The 18,215-nt window shown below is 51.9% G+C and overlaps 1 protein-coding gene across 1 annotated transcript in view; it reads right to left on the reverse strand.

Annotated features, from left to right (window-relative positions):
* Positions 1 to 280: 280 nt before the first annotated feature.
* ASTN1 (astrotactin 1) overlaps positions 281 to 18,215 on the reverse strand; it is a 150,023-nt gene continuing 132,088 nt past the window's right edge. The window contains exons 17-23 of the mRNA XM_075002662.1: positions 9,592 to 9,860; positions 8,791 to 8,924; positions 7,040 to 7,191; positions 5,376 to 5,511; positions 3,193 to 3,293; positions 1,308 to 1,491; positions 281 to 515 (exon numbers count right to left, since the gene is read on the reverse strand). Coding sequence (XP_074858763.1) covers positions 281 to 515; positions 1,308 to 1,491; positions 3,193 to 3,293; positions 5,376 to 5,511; positions 7,040 to 7,191; positions 8,791 to 8,924; positions 9,592 to 9,860 — 1,211 coding nt within the window. The remainder of the gene's footprint in view (positions 516 to 1,307; positions 1,492 to 3,192; positions 3,294 to 5,375; positions 5,512 to 7,039; positions 7,192 to 8,790; positions 8,925 to 9,591; positions 9,861 to 18,215) is intronic.

Below are 18,215 nucleotides of genomic sequence, written 5' to 3' on the forward strand. Positions count from 1 at the left end.
TACGCAGTCCAAGGAACCTCTTGATAAACTGAGCAAAACAAACCAAAAACCGGGTCTCGTGAGACCTCCGATTAGAAAGGCCAGGGGCCGCCCCGAGGAAGAGTCCAGTCCTGGGGAAGTCCTGCAATGAGCAGTGGCTTCCCACACTGGTTTCCATTTCGTCTTCGGAGATTTCAGCGACCTCCTCCAGTTCCCTTTAGAAACCTCCCCCCCGCCCCCCGCAAGTGCTCTTTCTGCCAGCTTGCCTGTGAGGTGCCTGAGTGCGAGTTCCTCCACCCCCTCAGTTGTCCCTGTCTCCATAGTCATTATAAAGGACGTTGAGCGCTTGCTCCTCGCAGGTCTTCTTGAGGTCTCGGCTCAGCTCCGACCAGTTGAGTCCGTAGGGTTTGATCTCGCTGTAGCGGCAGGCGAGATACCTGAGCGACATGCGATGGAGGCTGATCTTGGGTTCCTGGAGGAGGCTGTTGCACCAGCCGCTGAGGTCCCCCAGCTGTGACAGAATGAGGCCGGCTTTCCTGCAGAGGGGGCAGGGGAGAACCGGAGAGGGGAGATGGGGGCGGGGAGAGGGTGTGGGAAGAGAGAGGCAGGGGAGGATTAACAGTTGCAGGAGGCAAGAGAGGAGCAACCCCGCGGCTCCGTCAGCCGAAATCTCCAGGCAACCGGAACGCATGGGCTCTCCGCCAAGCAGAGCGACATGAGCCAGTGCCAGGGCTGAGGAGGAGACACAAAGTGGGCACCAACCCTGGCAGAGGGCAGATGGCCTCACAGCCCCCAGTGGCACAGGGTGAAGGGGTCATATGCCCACCTCCTCTCCCCCCGTTCGGTCACATGCCCCACAGAGCCAATGCCGAGCTGTCCTCTCTGGGGCACAGGACCAGCGCCCTTTGTAACTCAGACCCCACGTCTGACTCCTTACGCCGACCACCATCCTGCACTGACGTGGACTCCACCCCAGTGGCAGGGCCCAAGGTTCCCCCCAGTGCTGGTTACTCTCCTAGCAGGGGCTCCTCTTCCCACTGCCTCGGCTTCTGCACTGTGGGGGTGCAGCTGTGGCCGAGCTGCAGAGAAATCCCAGCGGCTGGGTGGGAAAAGGTGGTGGAATCCCTGTGTTCAAGCAGGTCTCTGCCCTGCCTAGGAAGTCTGTGGACCTCACCCCCCATTTGTACAGCACCTAGCGCAGCGAGGCCTGGATCTCCTTTGGGGCCCATCGGTGCTACAGACACATACTTTGGCAAATCGAACCTAAATACCAGGGCTGCGTCGGTCAACAGGGCCGCTGCCTTAGCCTGCCCAGCTCCACAGCCTACCTGGGCCCTAATTCATCTTCACACCGCCAGGTAAACTCCCCGAAGCTCTCATAGTGCTGGTTGTAGTGGTAGAGGACCCGGTGCAGGCTGGGCGAGCCCAGGTCCAGCAGGGTGTTGTAGGCGGTCTGCTGCTCCTTCCCGCTGGTGTAGCCGTTAAAGAGATTGTAGATCTTGTCGGCTATTTCTGGGGAGGGAGACAGAGAGGGCTGTCGGTGCAGAGGTCAGAGAGGAAGGAAAAGGAGCATCACACCAGGTCAGATATGCTGTTCGGGGCATATTCCTGGATCCCCTGGAGTCCAGAGCAAACTCATAATGACGTTACTCAGGCCAGGATCACCCCACCTCCCCGGTGCCCTGTAATTTACACCATCAGGTCATATTCTAACGGAGAGAGAGTGCGACAAAGAGAATTCGCCAGCCTGGATTAGACCTGTGGCACTTCTCCGTCAAGGACCAACACCAGCTGCTTCAGAGGAAGGGACAAGGAATCCTGCAAAGGCCACCATGAAACGACCAGCGCCCAGGAGTGGATCCCCCCAGCTTCCATCGCCCGGCTGGCACGTGCGCCGAAGCGGGAGGGCTTCTATTCCCGCCACAGCTCGCGGGCGCTGCGTTTATGTTATACGGGCCACCGACAGGTGCAGCCCTGGGGGGACTTTTCTAATGCTTTGCCACCTGCCTGAACAACCGGCAGCAAGGCGAGTGGCCATCTACAGGCCTCGTTCCCAGCCTGCAGGACTCCAGCCACGGTCCCTGCAACTGTGCCCGTTGGTCTCTCTGGTGGCCGGCTCTGGTGCTGGATCTTGGGGTGAGGTACCAGGCTCTGAAAACCACAGAACGCTAGAACTGGAAGGGACCTCGAGAGGTCATCGACTCCGGTTCCCTGCACTCGTGGCAGGACCAAACACCATCTAAACCATCCCTGACGGGTCTATCTAACCTCCTCTTAAATATCTCCAGTGGTGGAGATTCCACAACCTCCCTAGATGGGAGATCTGGGTATGAGGACAGTGACACATCGCTGGAATACTGGGAACAGGGCTGGGATCTGATGCCTGGGAGAGACCAACTAACCAACAGCCATCCTGTGAGAGGCACCTGATTGCTGCTGAGTGTGCTCTGAATTGGTTTATTCAGAAGGGTACGGCTGTCAGCCCTTCCCCCATGCAGGATTCTGCTCCCCATCACCTCCCGCTCAAACGCAACAAGATGTTATTTTTAAACCAACTTCATTCCACCTGCCCCATCCGGACACTTTAATCCATTTCCCCACAGCCTCTGGCCAGGTTCCGCCCTGGCATACACCAAAGAAAAACAGCCTCAGGCAGTACTTCCACTGAGAGTGTTCGAAGCCCCCTGAACCCTGGAGATCAGACACACGGACACCCACCAGAGTGCTTCATTCTCGTCATGCTTTGTCGACGTTATTTATTAAAGCAGTTCTTTAGGCAGGCACGGCCACAGAGGATGACAAAGGCCCAGAACCTCGGAGCCGTTCAGGTGCCTGGCTCCCATTGAGGATGTGGGCCAAAGTTCCTGCCCCAAGCGTCTTACCATCTGAACTGGCCCCACAACGATGGCCAAGCTGGAGCTGAGAATTAGATGCAGATCCAAACACCACCAGTGGCTGGAGGGTGTTCAGATCTGGAGTTTCAGGGGCTCCCATCACAGGGATCCCATAAGCAACTGGTCTGAGCCTGGATTCCATCCATCTTCAGGGCCATCTGCACCTCAGATTTGGCCGGGGTGTATCTCTTCAGCTAGCCCAGTAAAACCGTGTGGCGGCAGTCCTGTTTAACCACGCTCTGACACTCCACTGCCGCGAGGGCCTGTGTGTCGGAGCAGGGCTTTGCTCGGCAGGGGAGGGCAGCACCCCAATTGTTACCTTGTGCCTTCACGTCATCAACCACCGGGCAGGGCGTCTTGACCGTCACATCGCTTGACCTGGAGCGTCTGCCCGTGTTATCCACCCCCCAAAGCGTGAACCTGGGGGAGAGGGAAGAGGTTATCACCACACAGGGACAGCAGACGGAGGGAGGCTCCAGGGTCTGCCACATGTGGCTCTGTAAGGACTTTTTTGTGGCTCCCAACGCAAAGTAAAAACTAAAACGCCCTTCTGATGATTGTCAATAAGCAGAGAACATCTAAAAGCCCAACAGCGAACAACTTGTGTCTAAACGGCAAACGCTATGTGATCTCAAAATGTTGGATAACTCCCCCTTTAAGATGTGCAGGGCATTGTGGGATACCACTCTGGAGCTGTGTTTTGATCGTGTCGCGAATAAAGTCTTGAGTTCGAAAAGGAAAAGAAAGCTTGCGGCAGGCCTGCTGTGAAGGGCAGCACGCATTTTAAGGAAGAAGATGGAAATTAAAGGGGTGGGGGCCGGGATGGCTTCAGAAAGGGGGAAAATCAAAGGTGAAAACGGAGAATTTCAAACAGAATGGGCCCGATCCTTCGCGTTTGTCTCAAGTTTGGCTCGTCTCCCTGTGTGTCTCACTTGCAAAGAGGAATTAGCCAGCAGCGAAAAAGCAACCTCGAGGGAACGTGTAAAAAGTTTGTGAACGTCCTGTAGAAAACACCTATCGCGTCATAAAGCGCCATGTGCGCTGCTCTCAAAACAGGGGCTCCGAAAAGCACGGTTTGACCTTATTGACCAAGGGCCGTCGCCTATGCACCTGCTCTCGAATTACTGAGATATGGCTCTTCTTACTATGTTGGTTGCTGACCCCAGCCTAGGAGGAAAGGGGCTCTCCCACCTTGTGAAGCAGGGCAATGTGACAGACACAAGTGCCCCAAGCCACCCTGCGCTGCCTTTCCAAGCAGGCTGTACTCATCCTGGGGCTCCCCAGGTGTAAACCCCACCCTGGGCCTAGCATCAGTGCAGAACTTGGGGTGACCACAGTATGAGCCTCCCGCGTTGCCATCAGGGCAGCCCCTTCCAGTCCCCGCTGGCAGGGGTATATTCAAGGTGGGCTGGAAGGGGCTGCCCTCGTGAGCGGTGGGAAAGTGAAGCATCAGTCCAGGGGCCGAGGGAGCGTCCGCACCCCCTGTGGACTGGGAGCCCGACTGTGGGCCGGCCCAAGGGAAGGCTGGATGAGGCGATCCAGCAGGCGCAGGGAGAGGTGGAGATATGGCCCCGTCCAGCATAGCCGTGTGTGCTCAGCCTGCGGCTAGCTACGAGCAGGGAGTCTCCCACAGCAGCGGGGCACGACTGCGAATGGGAAACCTCCCTCTGCTGAGCCTGGACTCCCCCGAGGGATAAAACACATCTGGGAGATGCACCCTGCAGAGGCTGGGTGGGCCCAGAGCCTGCCACGCCCCAGGGCCTCCTGGCCCCTCACAAGCTCTCAGTGTGACACACACACACACCCTTCCTTTCATGGACTCCCTCATCCACAGGGCTGTGCGAGGCTCGTTACCTCCTCCCTTACCAGGGTTCTCCATTCTTCCTCCCACGCCAGCTGCTCTGCGTGCATCCCCGTCATTCCAATCCCACCCGCCCCCCCGGTCCACCAGCCCACGAGAGACTCTTGTCCTGTATGCTTGTACACCCTCCCATCCCCCTCCCACCACCTTCCATCCTGGATGTGCCCATGCTGAACTTAGGCGGGGGGACGGACGGACTTGGCAGAGATGAGATGGGGTCTCTTTATGCTGGAAGGCATTAACAGGTCCCAGCAACACAGCCACAGCGTCTCACGACTCTGCAGTCATGTGATCAGCTGATGGGCCTCCATCCATTTGTCCCCCCCTGTGGTTTCTCCATCTTCCCCCAAATCAAGAGGGTTCCAGCCCTTGAGGTCTCAAATGTTTTCCGCAACTGATCCACAAGGGAAATGCTGCTAAGCAGCGCATGTGGCTCTGGGAAACTCAGCCAAACAAGGCAAGGACGCTAATTTAGTACATAGTTCCAGGAGCGCGTACAACACGACCCACCGCGCGTGGCAGGGACAGAGCACCAACGCTCGTTCTCTCCACAAAGAGGAGAAAGCTGCGGCACAGCCAATCAGAAGTGGCAGTGCTGGTCATCAGGGCGGGTGCAGCCAATCAGAGGCAGCGTCACTCACGTGTAGGTGGTGTCAGGCTCCAGGCACCGAATGATCAAGGAGATGGTGGTGGACGTCTTGTTGGGCACATGGGCCGGCATCACACAGGGGGATTTGGCTCCAGAAATGATGTCATCCACCAAACTCAGCACCGTCTCTAGAGGGGAAAAAAGGGAGATTTCAGGCACTTCCCTGCCCAGGCGGCGCCCCAGAACCTCAGCAGGGGAAGAGGAGAGAGTGAAGTGAGGAGAGGCGGGAAGGGAGGTCAAGCCAGGCCAACACCTCGAGACGGAGCAGAGCTCTCCCGGCTGGTCAGGAGCAGCGTGACAGGACCCTGTCCCAGGCTGAGAATTGGTGAGGATGGCCCAGTACCGAACCGGCTCCAGCGCTTCTGAACAGAGCTGGCCAGTGCTGGTTCTTGTGTTTTGGAGCTGGAGCCCAGATAGACCCTTTTTCTGAGGGCATGGCGGTTCTGGCCACATCAGCTCTGTGGATGAAGGCTCACCCAGCCCGGACAGGCTCAGAGAGGGATCCTTTTTTTTTTATGGACAGAACTGGACAGGGCTCCGTCCTTATGACGGGAATGCCCCGACTCTCATGGGAAGCTGAGGAAGAAGCAGTCTTGGGCTCAGCAGCTGTAGACTGCTCTCAAGCTCAGGTTTTGGGAGGGTGCTGTCATCTGACGGGGTCCATTTGAGGGGAGGCAGCGTGGCCAGGATCATGGCGAGACCTCCATCGGGTATGCCCCTCGCTGAATCACACGAGTGACACGTGGCACAGCAATATGCGCCTCACCCATGCGGCGGAGAAAACGTTGGCTCACGGAGAAGGAATGAGGGAGGGGACAAATCTTGAACCCCAGGACTCAGGGGGTTGCACCAGGCCGGGGTCCCCGCTGTGGCAAAAACAACTTACAAGCTCAAACTTTACAAACTGTAAAACTTCGCAGATTAACTTACAGCGGACGAAGGATTAAAGAAATGGCAGCATCTAGGGACGCAAAGATTCCAGCCCAGGGCATGAGGGGGTAAGATGGCACTGGCCCCCCATTCCTCAAATGGCCCCGGTGCGGAGCGCAGGGCGGAGGAATGCAGGTGTGCAGGCCACTGGGCAGGGGTTTTTCAAATTTCTGGACGCAGTTACATGGCGGACGCGCACCCGCCCTCTGAAGAAGACACACAGGGACAGCACTTGGAGAAGAAGTGGCCCTTTCTCCTGCCTGTTCCGGCTGGACTCACTGACATGCCAATGGTGCTGGAAAAGACGCCAAGTCTCAGAGGCCAGATTCTCAGGAGAACATTTATGGGCCTTAAAGCATCTGATGATTCGGGCTCAAGCTCCCAAGCTGGGAGACGGGGCCAGGACAGCAGCAGTTGCTAGCTTGGAGTGAGCCGATATCGCTCAGCAGCATGCGGCCCAACCCACCCGGTGGGCTTCCCTCCAGCTTTCCAAAACACCCAAACCAACCGCTGAAGCACGGCAGCTTTCAAACCGAGAAGAGACGGATTTCGCCATGCCACAAACGAGGGGAACCAGGCAGCTCTGGCCCCCACCCAGCCAAGTACTGAAGGGTGAGCTGAAAAGCTCGGCCTGGATTTGAGAACTTGGCTGGACACTTCTCCCTCCCTGAGCAAAGGAGGCGGCGAGCGGAGCCCAGTTCTGGCTGCTGGAGGAGCAGCACCCACCTGTCTCCACTTTGGAATGATCCATTCGGTCAGTGATCCTCTCCTGCCGGAGGAGGTAATCGACGACCTGCACCCCGATGGGCGGCTCCGAGTGCTCCCATTCCAACACCACCAAGGTGCTGCTGGGCTCGTGCGTCGTGGAGAGCCTCAGCCTGTGGAAGAAGGAAAACCAAGCTGGGTCAGGCCCTGGGAGTAGGCAGCCCCCGCCCGCCTGGCCCTAGCAACCTGGTTCTTCTTCTTCTCCTGACCCTCGGCAATGTGGGGCTGGCTCCAGCCGCTTCGGGGTGACAGGAGACTCGCCGTCCTCTGCAGCCAGGCATCAAGGGCTGGGTTACGCCTTGCCCCTCCCAGGAGCAGCGCCATGCAGAGGTGAGCCGCAGGGTGGGGGGACCAAGGTGACTGGTGGCAGGCCAGCTTTCAGCCCAGCACACAGGTCCTGCCCGTTCCCCTCCTGCTCCAGCCTATACACTGCCCCTGAGCTGGGCTCCCCAGCCCCCCACCAGGGCTGCTCCCACAAAGGGCGCCACATTGCAGAACCGGGCCCAAGGCTCTGCGTTAATTTAACAGAGGGAAGCTGCAGCGTCAGTCAAGCCTGGCATCATTTTCCTTGTGCAGACGTCCCACTGGTTTCTGAGAATCACAGAAGGGACCTCGAAAGGTCATTGAGCCCAGTCCTGTCCTCATGGCAGGACCAAGCAGCGTCCATATGAGTGTTTCTCAAGCAGGGGTACGTGTGCCTTCAGGGTACACCAAGGCCTCCTAGGGGTACATCAATTCATCTAGATATCTGCCTAGCTTTACAACAGGCTTCATAAAACAGTAGTAAAGTCAGTGCAATCTAAAAGTTCTCAGACAATGACTGGTTTCTACGGCTTCGCCAGCCTTACGGTGAAACGGCAGTACAATGTTTCTATGCCAATTCATTTCTTTGATAGTAAGGTGGTAGAAAGTTGGCAAGTTTTCAGCAGGAGGCTGCTGGGATATTTTCAGCAAGTAAGTCATTTTGAAGTGAGGGGTAACTTGTGGGATGAAAACAAATCTGATTCCAGGGAAGGGTACAGTAATCTGGAAAGGTTGACTGGCACTTGGTTCAGGGCCTCACATTACCTTAGGACCATGTCTCAACTGGCGGTACACATAAGGGTAGGCGAGAGACGTCTGGGGGTACTTCTAATTTTTTTTAAAAGAGGTACTTTATAAAAAGAGGTTGAGAAACACTGATCTATGTCACCCCTATTAGATATTTAGCCAACTGCTCTTAAATACCTCCAGCGATGGAGATTCCACAACCTCCCTAGACAATTTATTCTAGTGTTTAATCCCCAACTTGCAGTTACACAGTTTTTCCTGATGTCGCACCTAAACCTCCCTTGTTGCAGTTTAAGCCCATTGCTCCTTGTCCTGTCCTCACAGGCCAAGGAGAACAGTTTTTCTCCCTCCTCCTTGTAACACCCTTTTAGGCACTTGAAAGCGGAGATCCTGCCCTCTCTCAAACTAAAGGAAGGCAGCTGTGCCGCTGAAAGGGTTATGGCACATTCAATCCCCCCGCCATGCCAAGAGCTCACCACTGGGGGTCAGGAATCAAGACCTTCTAAAACAGCGGAGGAGGGGGATATGCACGCTACTGCCATCAACCTGGCTTCCGGGTATATGCTGGTTCCTGGCCTCTGGCACCTTCCCTCAGCACTGAGCTCTTCAAGAGGAATAATCCCTGCCAGGGAAGGGGCCAGATCAGCACACGAGAGACGTACACCGGGTGTGGGAGCGGAGCGCAGGTCGGGAGCCCATCGGCACCAAACGCGCTCGAGTCGCAGCGGCACCAGTCCTCGATGACGTCCCCACTTCCGGAGCACCACAGGGTGCTCATGGTGGCCTCCTGCAAAAGCTGAGAGAGGAGGAGGAGGAGGAGGAGGAGGGTCAGCGCCTGGCAGGCAGGAACAGCACCCCTCCCCCACCCTCATCGCCCACCACGCTGCTGGAGGTGCTCCGCCTCCACCTGTTTGTAACTGGGTTCAAGTGTCACGCCGTGTCAAGGTCAACTGCTCGTGAGCCCCTCTGCTGCCAAGGGTACCTCAGGGGCTCTTGTCTAGTTGTCCTCAAGGTTGTGAGGGCGGGAACTGACTAGCCCTCTCCAGGGCGTTGTCAGTCCCTAAATTAGGCGTGTAGCCAGCCTTTGGCCACAGGGCCTGGGTCTTACGCAGGTCGAGGCTCAGCTCGCACTCAGAGCACTCCAGAGTGCTGCTGGTCTCCCAGTCAGTATGGGGACCTGCCTGGGTCAAGCTCCTGTGAGGGAACTGCCAGGCTCTAGCCCAGCAGCTTCTTTTATACTGGCCTGTTGGCTCCTGATTGGCTGCCACAGACACAGCCACTCTGCCCTGCCAGGAGAACTCTCTTCTGCTCCTCTTGCTGGGATGGGATGTGGCAAGCCCTCCTGTAGGGGGCATTGGGACTTAGTCCACCCCATCACACGAGCACAGAGCCAGATCGCTGCTATTAAGCTCAGCTGAGCTAGCCACAACCCCGCCCCCTCCTCTAGACCCCCAGTGCCTCACCCGCTGGGTTTGATTGTTGGTGACCAGCTCATAGATGGGCGCCGCTTTCGTGACCTCCAGCAGAATTGGCTCGGCCAGCGTGTCGGGGCTTGATGTCACATGGCACAAAGGGCAAGAGGATGGGCAGCGGCCTCTGCTGTGGCACTCCATGCGGACCCCGGCCGCCATCTGCTTGGTGCCCGACTCGGACAGGCTGGCGATGTATTCTGGGAAGGTGAGAACTTTGGGGTCCCGCTCTCGCTCCTCGGACTCATCAGAGGGGGAATTGCCTGTGAACAGAGAGAAAGGAGGGGATGGGAAATCTGTCCAGCCCAAGGGCCACACAGTAATGTTCTTCCCGGGTCTTCATCTACAGCCCACCAACCTTTCGGTACCACCGGAGCCCACCCTTCACAGCCAGGAACTGCTGACCCGTCTTTAGATCCGGTGACCAGGCATCACACGTCCTGAGCTCCTTTCCTGGTTCTGGCACTGGCAAGTGACCTAAACGTCTCTGTGTGTTATTTCTGCACACCCTGGCATGAGGCTGGGGGGTCACTTCCCTACCTGCCCAGGCTAACTGTAGGTGGACTGAATTCCCTCTGCTTGACTGAAATCTCTTCCACAGCGAGCCTCTCGCCTGTGGACTGGGAGAGGGCAAAGTGTACATGAGAGTTAAGCTTCAGTCTGGCATCCAGCTGAACCCGCTTTCACATCCCGAAAACTTCCTTCAATATCCTCCTCTTGGGGGTAAAAGGTTCTATGTTTGGTCTCAGGTCAGGAATAATACTGATTAGGTTCCAGGGAAATCCTTGTAGCCGTTTCTGGGTAAGAGAAAAGGCTGGAGTTTTATTTTAATTTAGGAGATAAAAACTTTTCTTGGAGGAGGGTTATGATTAATTCAGAGCAAACTGTTCATCAGCTCTCATTCCACCCAAGAGAGGGCAACGTAGCATCACATCGCCTCCTTGGACGTTTTATTTTCGGCTTTTATGTAAGGCAACTAGGAAAAGCTAATCCAAATCCTACTGAATTCAAAGCAAAGGGACCCTTGGGGCCCTCCCTCTGAAATTCTGGCACAAACTGCTCTGTGCCTCAGTTTCCCCATCTGTAAACTGGGAAATAAATGACACGGACCAGCCTCCGTAAATCATTCTGGAGTCTAGGCGGGAAGAGCATCTTATAAGCATTGCTAATAAGCTTGGCAAGATTCATAAATGCTATGGCCAAGATAAACTACTGTGATCCTCCCTCCCAGAGTCTTCGCAGAATGAATTCATATGAAACCATATTCATTCAGAGGTTTGGTTTGGTTTTTTTTTTCCAGGGGGAGGGGAGGGGAATCCAATCATGACAGAAAAATTGCCAGTAATGGAAAAACCCACCACAACCCCTGGTTATCTGTTCCAGCAGTTAGGTACTCTCACTGCAAAAACTGGCACCTTCTTTTCAGAAGGAATTTCTTCAGCTTGAATTTCAAACCACAGGATCTCACTGTACCCTTATATACTAAACTGAAGAGATAATGATTATTTTTCTGATTTGTATCAATTTCAATTTTGCAGTTGTGCAAAATTATGAGTTTTAAGCGTTTGTGATATTAGTATGAATAAATATTCACAGTTGCAGGACATTAGATAATAGAAATTAGATAACACATGGTTTACATCACAGTTATTTAATGACAGACATTCCAATTCAAAAGCTTTACCACTGTTAACACATGAATTGTCAACACTAGATGCCAAAATTTACAAAGTAAATATCCTAAGTCTTACAATTACTTACTTTGCCTGTTTGTAAATCTCTATCATTGACGGAATTTTTTTTTATCCATTTTTGTTTGTACAGTGAAACTGACATTTATTGAAAAAACCCTATTCCTTACAAGCCTAATTAATAACAGTTTAAGAAAAATGGGATTTGAATAAAATGTTAATAGTCAAGAAGCACATAACAGTTGTAACAACCATCTTATTTTTCTCCTTTTTCTCTTCTTTAAAAAATTCTTCTGTGGCCCTTATTGGAAAGGTGGATAAAAATCAACCTATTTAAAATTAAATTTGAAAATGAAAACCTACATTAAGGCTTAAATTTGCTATAATTCATTAAAACCATTCAAATTAAGTAACAAATAATATTAAGCGGTATATGTTTGTTGCCCAAGTCAAATCATTGACCCATTGGCTGTCACTGTTTAAGCAGCTGGAACCATCCTGATGAAATGCCAACCAGCTTTCAACAGCAACAGCCTCTTACACAGCTGCAAGGAGGATACTGTCTTTGTTTCAATTTAGGCTTGTTCTACACTAGGCAGGTAAGTCAATTGTGGCTACGTAATTCAGAACCAACTTATTTGCAACTGACTTACTGGGCTCTCCGCACTGAAGGAGATCAACAGGCATTGCCTTCCCTTACTCCTCGCGATATTAAGGAATATGGGGGTTGGCTGCCGACCCCAGAGAGTTCAATTTCACGTCTCTCCAGGTGAGTGAAGTCAAACTGCAGAAGACCAACCCCGCAACTGGTCAATCCCCCAGTAAGTACAGACAAGTTCTTAGTCAACTAGTTCAGTTCAATGACTAATTCAGACCCAGTTGAGAAACTGACTGGGAGTTGAAAAAAAAAAAAAAAAAATCAGGGAAGCTGGTGCTCCACAGCCAGTCAATAACGAAACACAAGGTAGAAGAAGACAAGATCCACCAACTCTAAAATCTTGTGGATCAATTCCTCCTCCATCATTAATCCAGTTACGAGCTGCAGGAGAAGGGAAAGAGGGAGGCTAGTGATTGAATACAGATGGGGATGGCCACAGTTTCAGAAGAACGTCCAATTACAGGCACATAACCTCCCCTTCTGCAAGAATTGGTCCCAACGTGTACTCCAAGTATCAGTGATGGGTAACCAGTAGTCAGGGGGTTGCAAAGAAGCAGGTGATACAAACTATGGAAACACTGCCATCCCCACGACTGCATCTACAGCAGAGGCTTGAACTTAAGTGTCGGGCTTCCAGAAGATGTGGCTGCAACTCCAGTTTGGTACCTTACCCACAGGAGATGTTGAAACATCCCTGGGAAGGACAGACCCGAAAGCAGAAGAAATTGTGGACACAGAAGGATGATAATATCCTCCAGAGAGGCAAAAGTCTCAGTCCATCCTGAAGTGTGAAGGGTCCTGGTAAAGGACACTGTTGGGCCAGGTGTATCCATGGGCGTAGTGCTTGGCAGGTACTTACGGGACTGGGCCTGGAATTATCAAAGGAGAAGAGTTCTGCCTGAGCTTTGTCAGTGCTGGCAGATGCCAATTCTTTGTTTCCTAGCTGGTACTAGCGTTGGTACCTTTGGCTCCTTGTTCCTGAGTGCCTTATCCTTGTGACTGGAAGGTGTACCCAGGCCTCTAGGACTGAAGTAGGAGAACTCATCTGATTTGGAAGGAGTTTGGAGATGGATCCTTTCTCTTGGGAGCAGACCTAGAAGGGTATCTGATCCTGTATCTGTGAGTATCCCCTACCCCCAGGAGAACCTGAGACAACCGGTCTTTGGGTTTATTAGGTCTGGCCTCCATTCTGGAGCAAGTGCTTGAAGGAGCTCCACTCCAGAGCCTGGCTGTGACTGAGGTTTCACAGCTTCGTCTGCCAGGCACTTTCTCAGACTGAGCTCTTGTCCCTCTCAGGTCCAGGTCGCACTTGGAGGAGTTATGAGCCGCCCCAAGCAGAAAAGGGGGAAACAGAAAGGATCCAGAGTAGGGAAACGTAAACCTACATTTAACTACAGTGCGACTACTAAAACACAACAGACAATTATATTTACAGGTAAGCAAGACACTGCGAAGAGAGAGACAGACACAGAGGATTCCGAACCAAGCCATGTGGTAGTAAGAAAGAACTGGGGAGACTGCCAGCTCCCACCTCTCCTTATCCCTGCCATGCTGACCACAAGGGACCCCAGGGCAGAGGTCTGAACTGACAGACACAGCTCGTATGACCTTCCAGTCTCGAGGGTACGGAGTGGCTGTGTACCCACAGGTGGAATGCACAAAGGGACCAGCACTCAGACAGAAGCAGATCATTTCAATTCACTATCCACCAAGAATAGTTCCTTCACATAATTCTGTTGGTTTTAAATACAAAATATGTTCTAATGATTATGTTTTTTCACACCCATCCAGCATACTGAAACGGAGTTTGAATTAACCAATAACCAGCTCATTTAAAATGCTCAATGTCTGCATTTTAATTACATTCCCATTTCCAGCCAAATAAGACTTGCCACAAATATAATGTAAAAAAGTAAGTAAACAATTCACCATTTTCTAACATAACAAGATTGGTAAAAAGTAAGGACCTGAACAAACACGTAGTCTCCTGGTCAGCAAAGAGTAAGACCACGTTAGATGAAAAGGTCATATTTCATTGCGAATAGGTATGTTTTAATGGCTACCAAACAAAAAGTATAAATGCAAAACAAGCTTAAAATTGCTGATTTAAATCCGGGGTTCCTGCTTGTTGCTTTAAGTCTTGATTAAAATTGCTAAGTGACATCACCTTTAACCTGGGCCTGAACAGAGATCTTAACAGGCTCATGTATTGCAAGAGTAATTTCCCCACCTTTGATATTCACAGGAATTAGACACATCCAACTTAACCTGCTTCATTAACTGGTCCTCCTAGTGATTGGAAACTTCCTTTTTTTTTCTCTCCACCCGCTGCTATATAAACCCTGGATTCCGTTTTTCCACCACAAATCCATCTAGCACAGCGGGTTCTACCCACCAAAGTGCAGACATCTGTCAGTCTGTCAGGCGCCACAGGACTGCTTGTTATTTGTGACATCACCTTGATTTATATCCGTCCCCTCCGGTGAGGGAAGCAGACTTTTTTCTTGAATGCAGTGCCTTGCAGCATTCCTAGGACATCAAAGTACCCTGAATGGCTACCCTGGCCCATGGCAGGTGGTATTAGCTAGGTGAACCTATCCCTAAGGCACTTCAATACCATCTGAGCCCCGACTCGGACTATTCTATTTGCCTCCGAAAACCCAGAACGCCCTCTCATTTTGGGTACTGGCACCCTTACTACTGGACTATCCAGCTATGTAGACTACCTCCTCAAACACTATGCCACCAGCACTCCCAGTTGTCTCCGAGGTACCACTGACTTCCAGAGGAAATTACAAAATATTGGAAACCTTCCTGACAATTCCATCCTTGCCACCATGGATGTAGAGGCTCTTTATACCAATATTCCACAGGATGATGGACTGCAAGCTATCAGGAATACCATCCCTGATGTTACCATGGCAAATCTGGCGTCTGACCTCTGTAACTTTGTTCTCGCCCACAATTATTTCCAATCTGGGGACAATTTATACCTCCAGATTAGCAGCACTGCTATGGGCACCCGCATGGCGCCACAGGATGCTAACATTTTTATGGCTGACTTAGGAAAACATTTCCTCAGCTCTCATTCCCCTACTACCTCTCCTTTACTTATACTACATCAATGATGTCTTTATCATTTGGACCCACAGTAAAGAGACTCTGGAAGAATTTCCTAGAGATTTTAACAACCTGCACCCCACCATCAATCTCAGCCTTGACTATTCCACACAAGAGACACATTTTCTGGACAACGCACTGCAAATCACTGATGGCCACATTGTCACCACTCTCTACCAGAAACCCACTGACTGCTACACTTACCTACATGCCTCCAGCTTCCACCCAGCACACGATCCATTGTTTATAGTCAAGCCCTTAGATACAATCTCATCTGCTCTGATCCTACTGACAGAGATAAAAACCTACAAGAACTTTACCAAGCATTCATAAAACTTAATTACCCACCCGGAGATGTAAAAAAACAAATTGACAGGGCCAGACGAATACCCAGAAACCAGCTACTTTAAGATAAGCCCAAGAAGGACTCTAATAGAACACTTGTCATTACCTACAGCCCCCAGCTCAAACCCCTGCAACGCATCATTAAAAACCTACAACCTATACTAGATCATGACGCTACACTCTGGAAGGCCCTAGATGAGAGGCCTGTTCTCTCCTATATATAACCTACTAACCTAAGAAAGGTTCTCAGCAGCAATTACAGGCTGCACCACAATAATACTAATCCTGGAACTTTTCCTTGCAACAAACCCCCTTTTCAACTCTTCCCATATATTTATTCTGCGGATGCCATCACTGGACCTAACCACATTAATTCCAAGATCAGGGGCTTATTCTCATGCACCTCAACCAATATTATATATTCCATCATGCACCAACAATGCTTCTCTGCTATGTATGTCGGACAAACACTTCACCAAAGAACGAATGGGCACGGAGCAGATATTAGGAATCCTAATACGCACAAACCTGTCAGTGAGCATTTCAATGGAGTGGGCCATTCTGTTAAAGACCTGAGAATATGAATCCTACTACAAAGAGACTTTAAAACCAGATTGCGTAGGGAGATTTGTGAACTGGGGGTCATACTCAACTTCAACACACTATCACTTGGTATGAACAAGAACAGCAATTACCTCACGCATTACAAGGACTGCTTCCTTTCCTTTGATATTTGTAATTATCTCAGGCAAGACACTTAACTTCCCCCCACCCCGGCCCCCCTCCTTCAGTTCTATGTACTTGATTGGTCAGTTTTCATTTCAATTGTTTTTGGATCTCTGTACTACATAACTGGGTCTAAACTGGAAATGCCACAGATCTGAAGAAGTGGGTCTGTCCCGTGAAAGCTCATCACCTAATAAGTCATTTTGTTCGTCTTTCAATTGCTACATGACTGCTGGGTTGTTTTGTTGCAATGCATTCAACAGCCAACGCAAGCTACAGAAGAGAAGTCCGCTAGGTGGTGCTGTGACATCGTGGGTTGTTCCAGGCATGGGACTAGCATTTGACAGCAGTGATTTAAAATGCTTGTTTAAGATCAATTCTGCTCCTGCAGCAATGCAGCTCTTCCAAAAGCTGCTGGATCAAATGGCAGCAGCGAGCTGCAGGCTGATAATGAGGCAATGGGCTCGTTCCCAGAAGCTGGATGGACAATCTCCACTAACGAGTGAATTAAGCGAAGGATCTTTCTTTTCAAGGATCTTTCTATTTTTCTAGGGAGTAGCACCACATGGGAAGAAACAGCCCAGTAGCCTGAGGCGGAAGAGTTCAAATGAAACTTCCTGATTGAAATGAAAAGCAGAGCATTTTCCTGCCACTGTTGTGCTTGGAAATTACGAGGCCAGACTGCAAAAGATCTCCACATCCAGCAACCCCTGCTGTTCTTCCTGTGCCTGGACGCCAAGAGGTCTGAAAATCCTACCCAGAAGGGCAATTAGCATCAGATGCAGGGTGCACCTAATGAGTGTCCCTCCAAGCTCTGAAATGGAGAGTTCTAAGCTGGAACAAGGAACTGAGGGTACGTCTGGACTATACGGGTCTTCCAGAGTTCGATTTTGCACGCCTGGTAGAGACACGTGAAATCAAACTATCGGGAACTGGCAATCAACCCCTGTACTTCTCGATATCGTGAGGAGGAAGGGAGGTCGATGGGAGACTTTCTCCCGTCAACCTCCCTCTGTGAAGACGGCCAGGTAAGTGGATTGCCGATAAGTCGATTCTAGCTATGCAACTGCCGTAGCGAAACTTGTGTATCTACAATCGACTTACCCGCCTAGCGTAGACTAAGCCTGAGATGGGCCTGGGCTCCATCAAAGAGGTGCCCAGATGCCTGACAGCCCTCGCTGCCACCCCGAACAGCAAGGAAGTGCTGAACCTTCTCCAGCACCCAACTGCACCCTCCTTCAGTTCCTACTGATTTCAGGGGGCTGGGGGGGGGTGCACTAGGACCTGAGAAGATGATCAGGTCCCGATATCTATTAACCCCTCGTCTTCAGGGCTTTCCCCTCGGCTCTGCCTGTCCTTGCATTGGAACTGGAAGTGAACTGAAGGATCTAGGCAAGACTGAGCCATGACGGCAGGTAGCTGCTGTTCTGCACAATTACAGCCACTGCTGTCCTGGCTCGCTACCCAAACAGGGGCGCGGGCGGGGAGACGTGGGCCAGAGAAGGAAAAGCGACGTGACATACAGGAAGAAGAGAAAGAAGGGCTCTTGGTTTCCACCCAGCGAAGACAACAGCTGAGCTCAGCGCCCTGCGACACCAAACAAACCCCGGCAGCGTGATTCGCAGCCTGGCGCTTTGGAATCAGCAGAGCACATCCGGCTGCGACCCGCCGAGCGAGTAAAGGACTCAGAGAGGTGGAACAAAGAATCCCCTGCAGGATCCAATCTGCTCTCATCTCTGTCAGTGGGGGCGAAGCAGCAGAACGTGAGAACAGCTGGCTGGCAACCAGCTACCTGCTTGTTCCGGGACCGAATCCCGATTGTGGGTCCATATTGGACTCTGAACACCACCCAGGTAAAGAGTGTAGAGACAAGCCTGGCTTTCAGTGCTCAGAGTGGCACGGGGCAAGAGTGGGTGGGACCTGACTGCTTCTGCCTAAACCTGGAGGCGTGCGACTTCAGCACTGAAATCCAGCCGGGCCGCTGGTAACAGGAACTGGGGCTTCTGGCAGAAGTGGGACGCAATGGGAGACAGACAAGGGCCTGGAGGAATGCCTCACCGAGCTGCTACTTTGCGACT

Source organism: Carettochelys insculpta, chromosome 9, assembly GCF_033958435.1.
Source record: "Carettochelys insculpta isolate YL-2023 chromosome 9, ASM3395843v1, whole genome shotgun sequence".
Taxonomy (NCBI): domain Eukaryota; kingdom Metazoa; phylum Chordata; order Testudines; family Carettochelyidae; genus Carettochelys; species Carettochelys insculpta.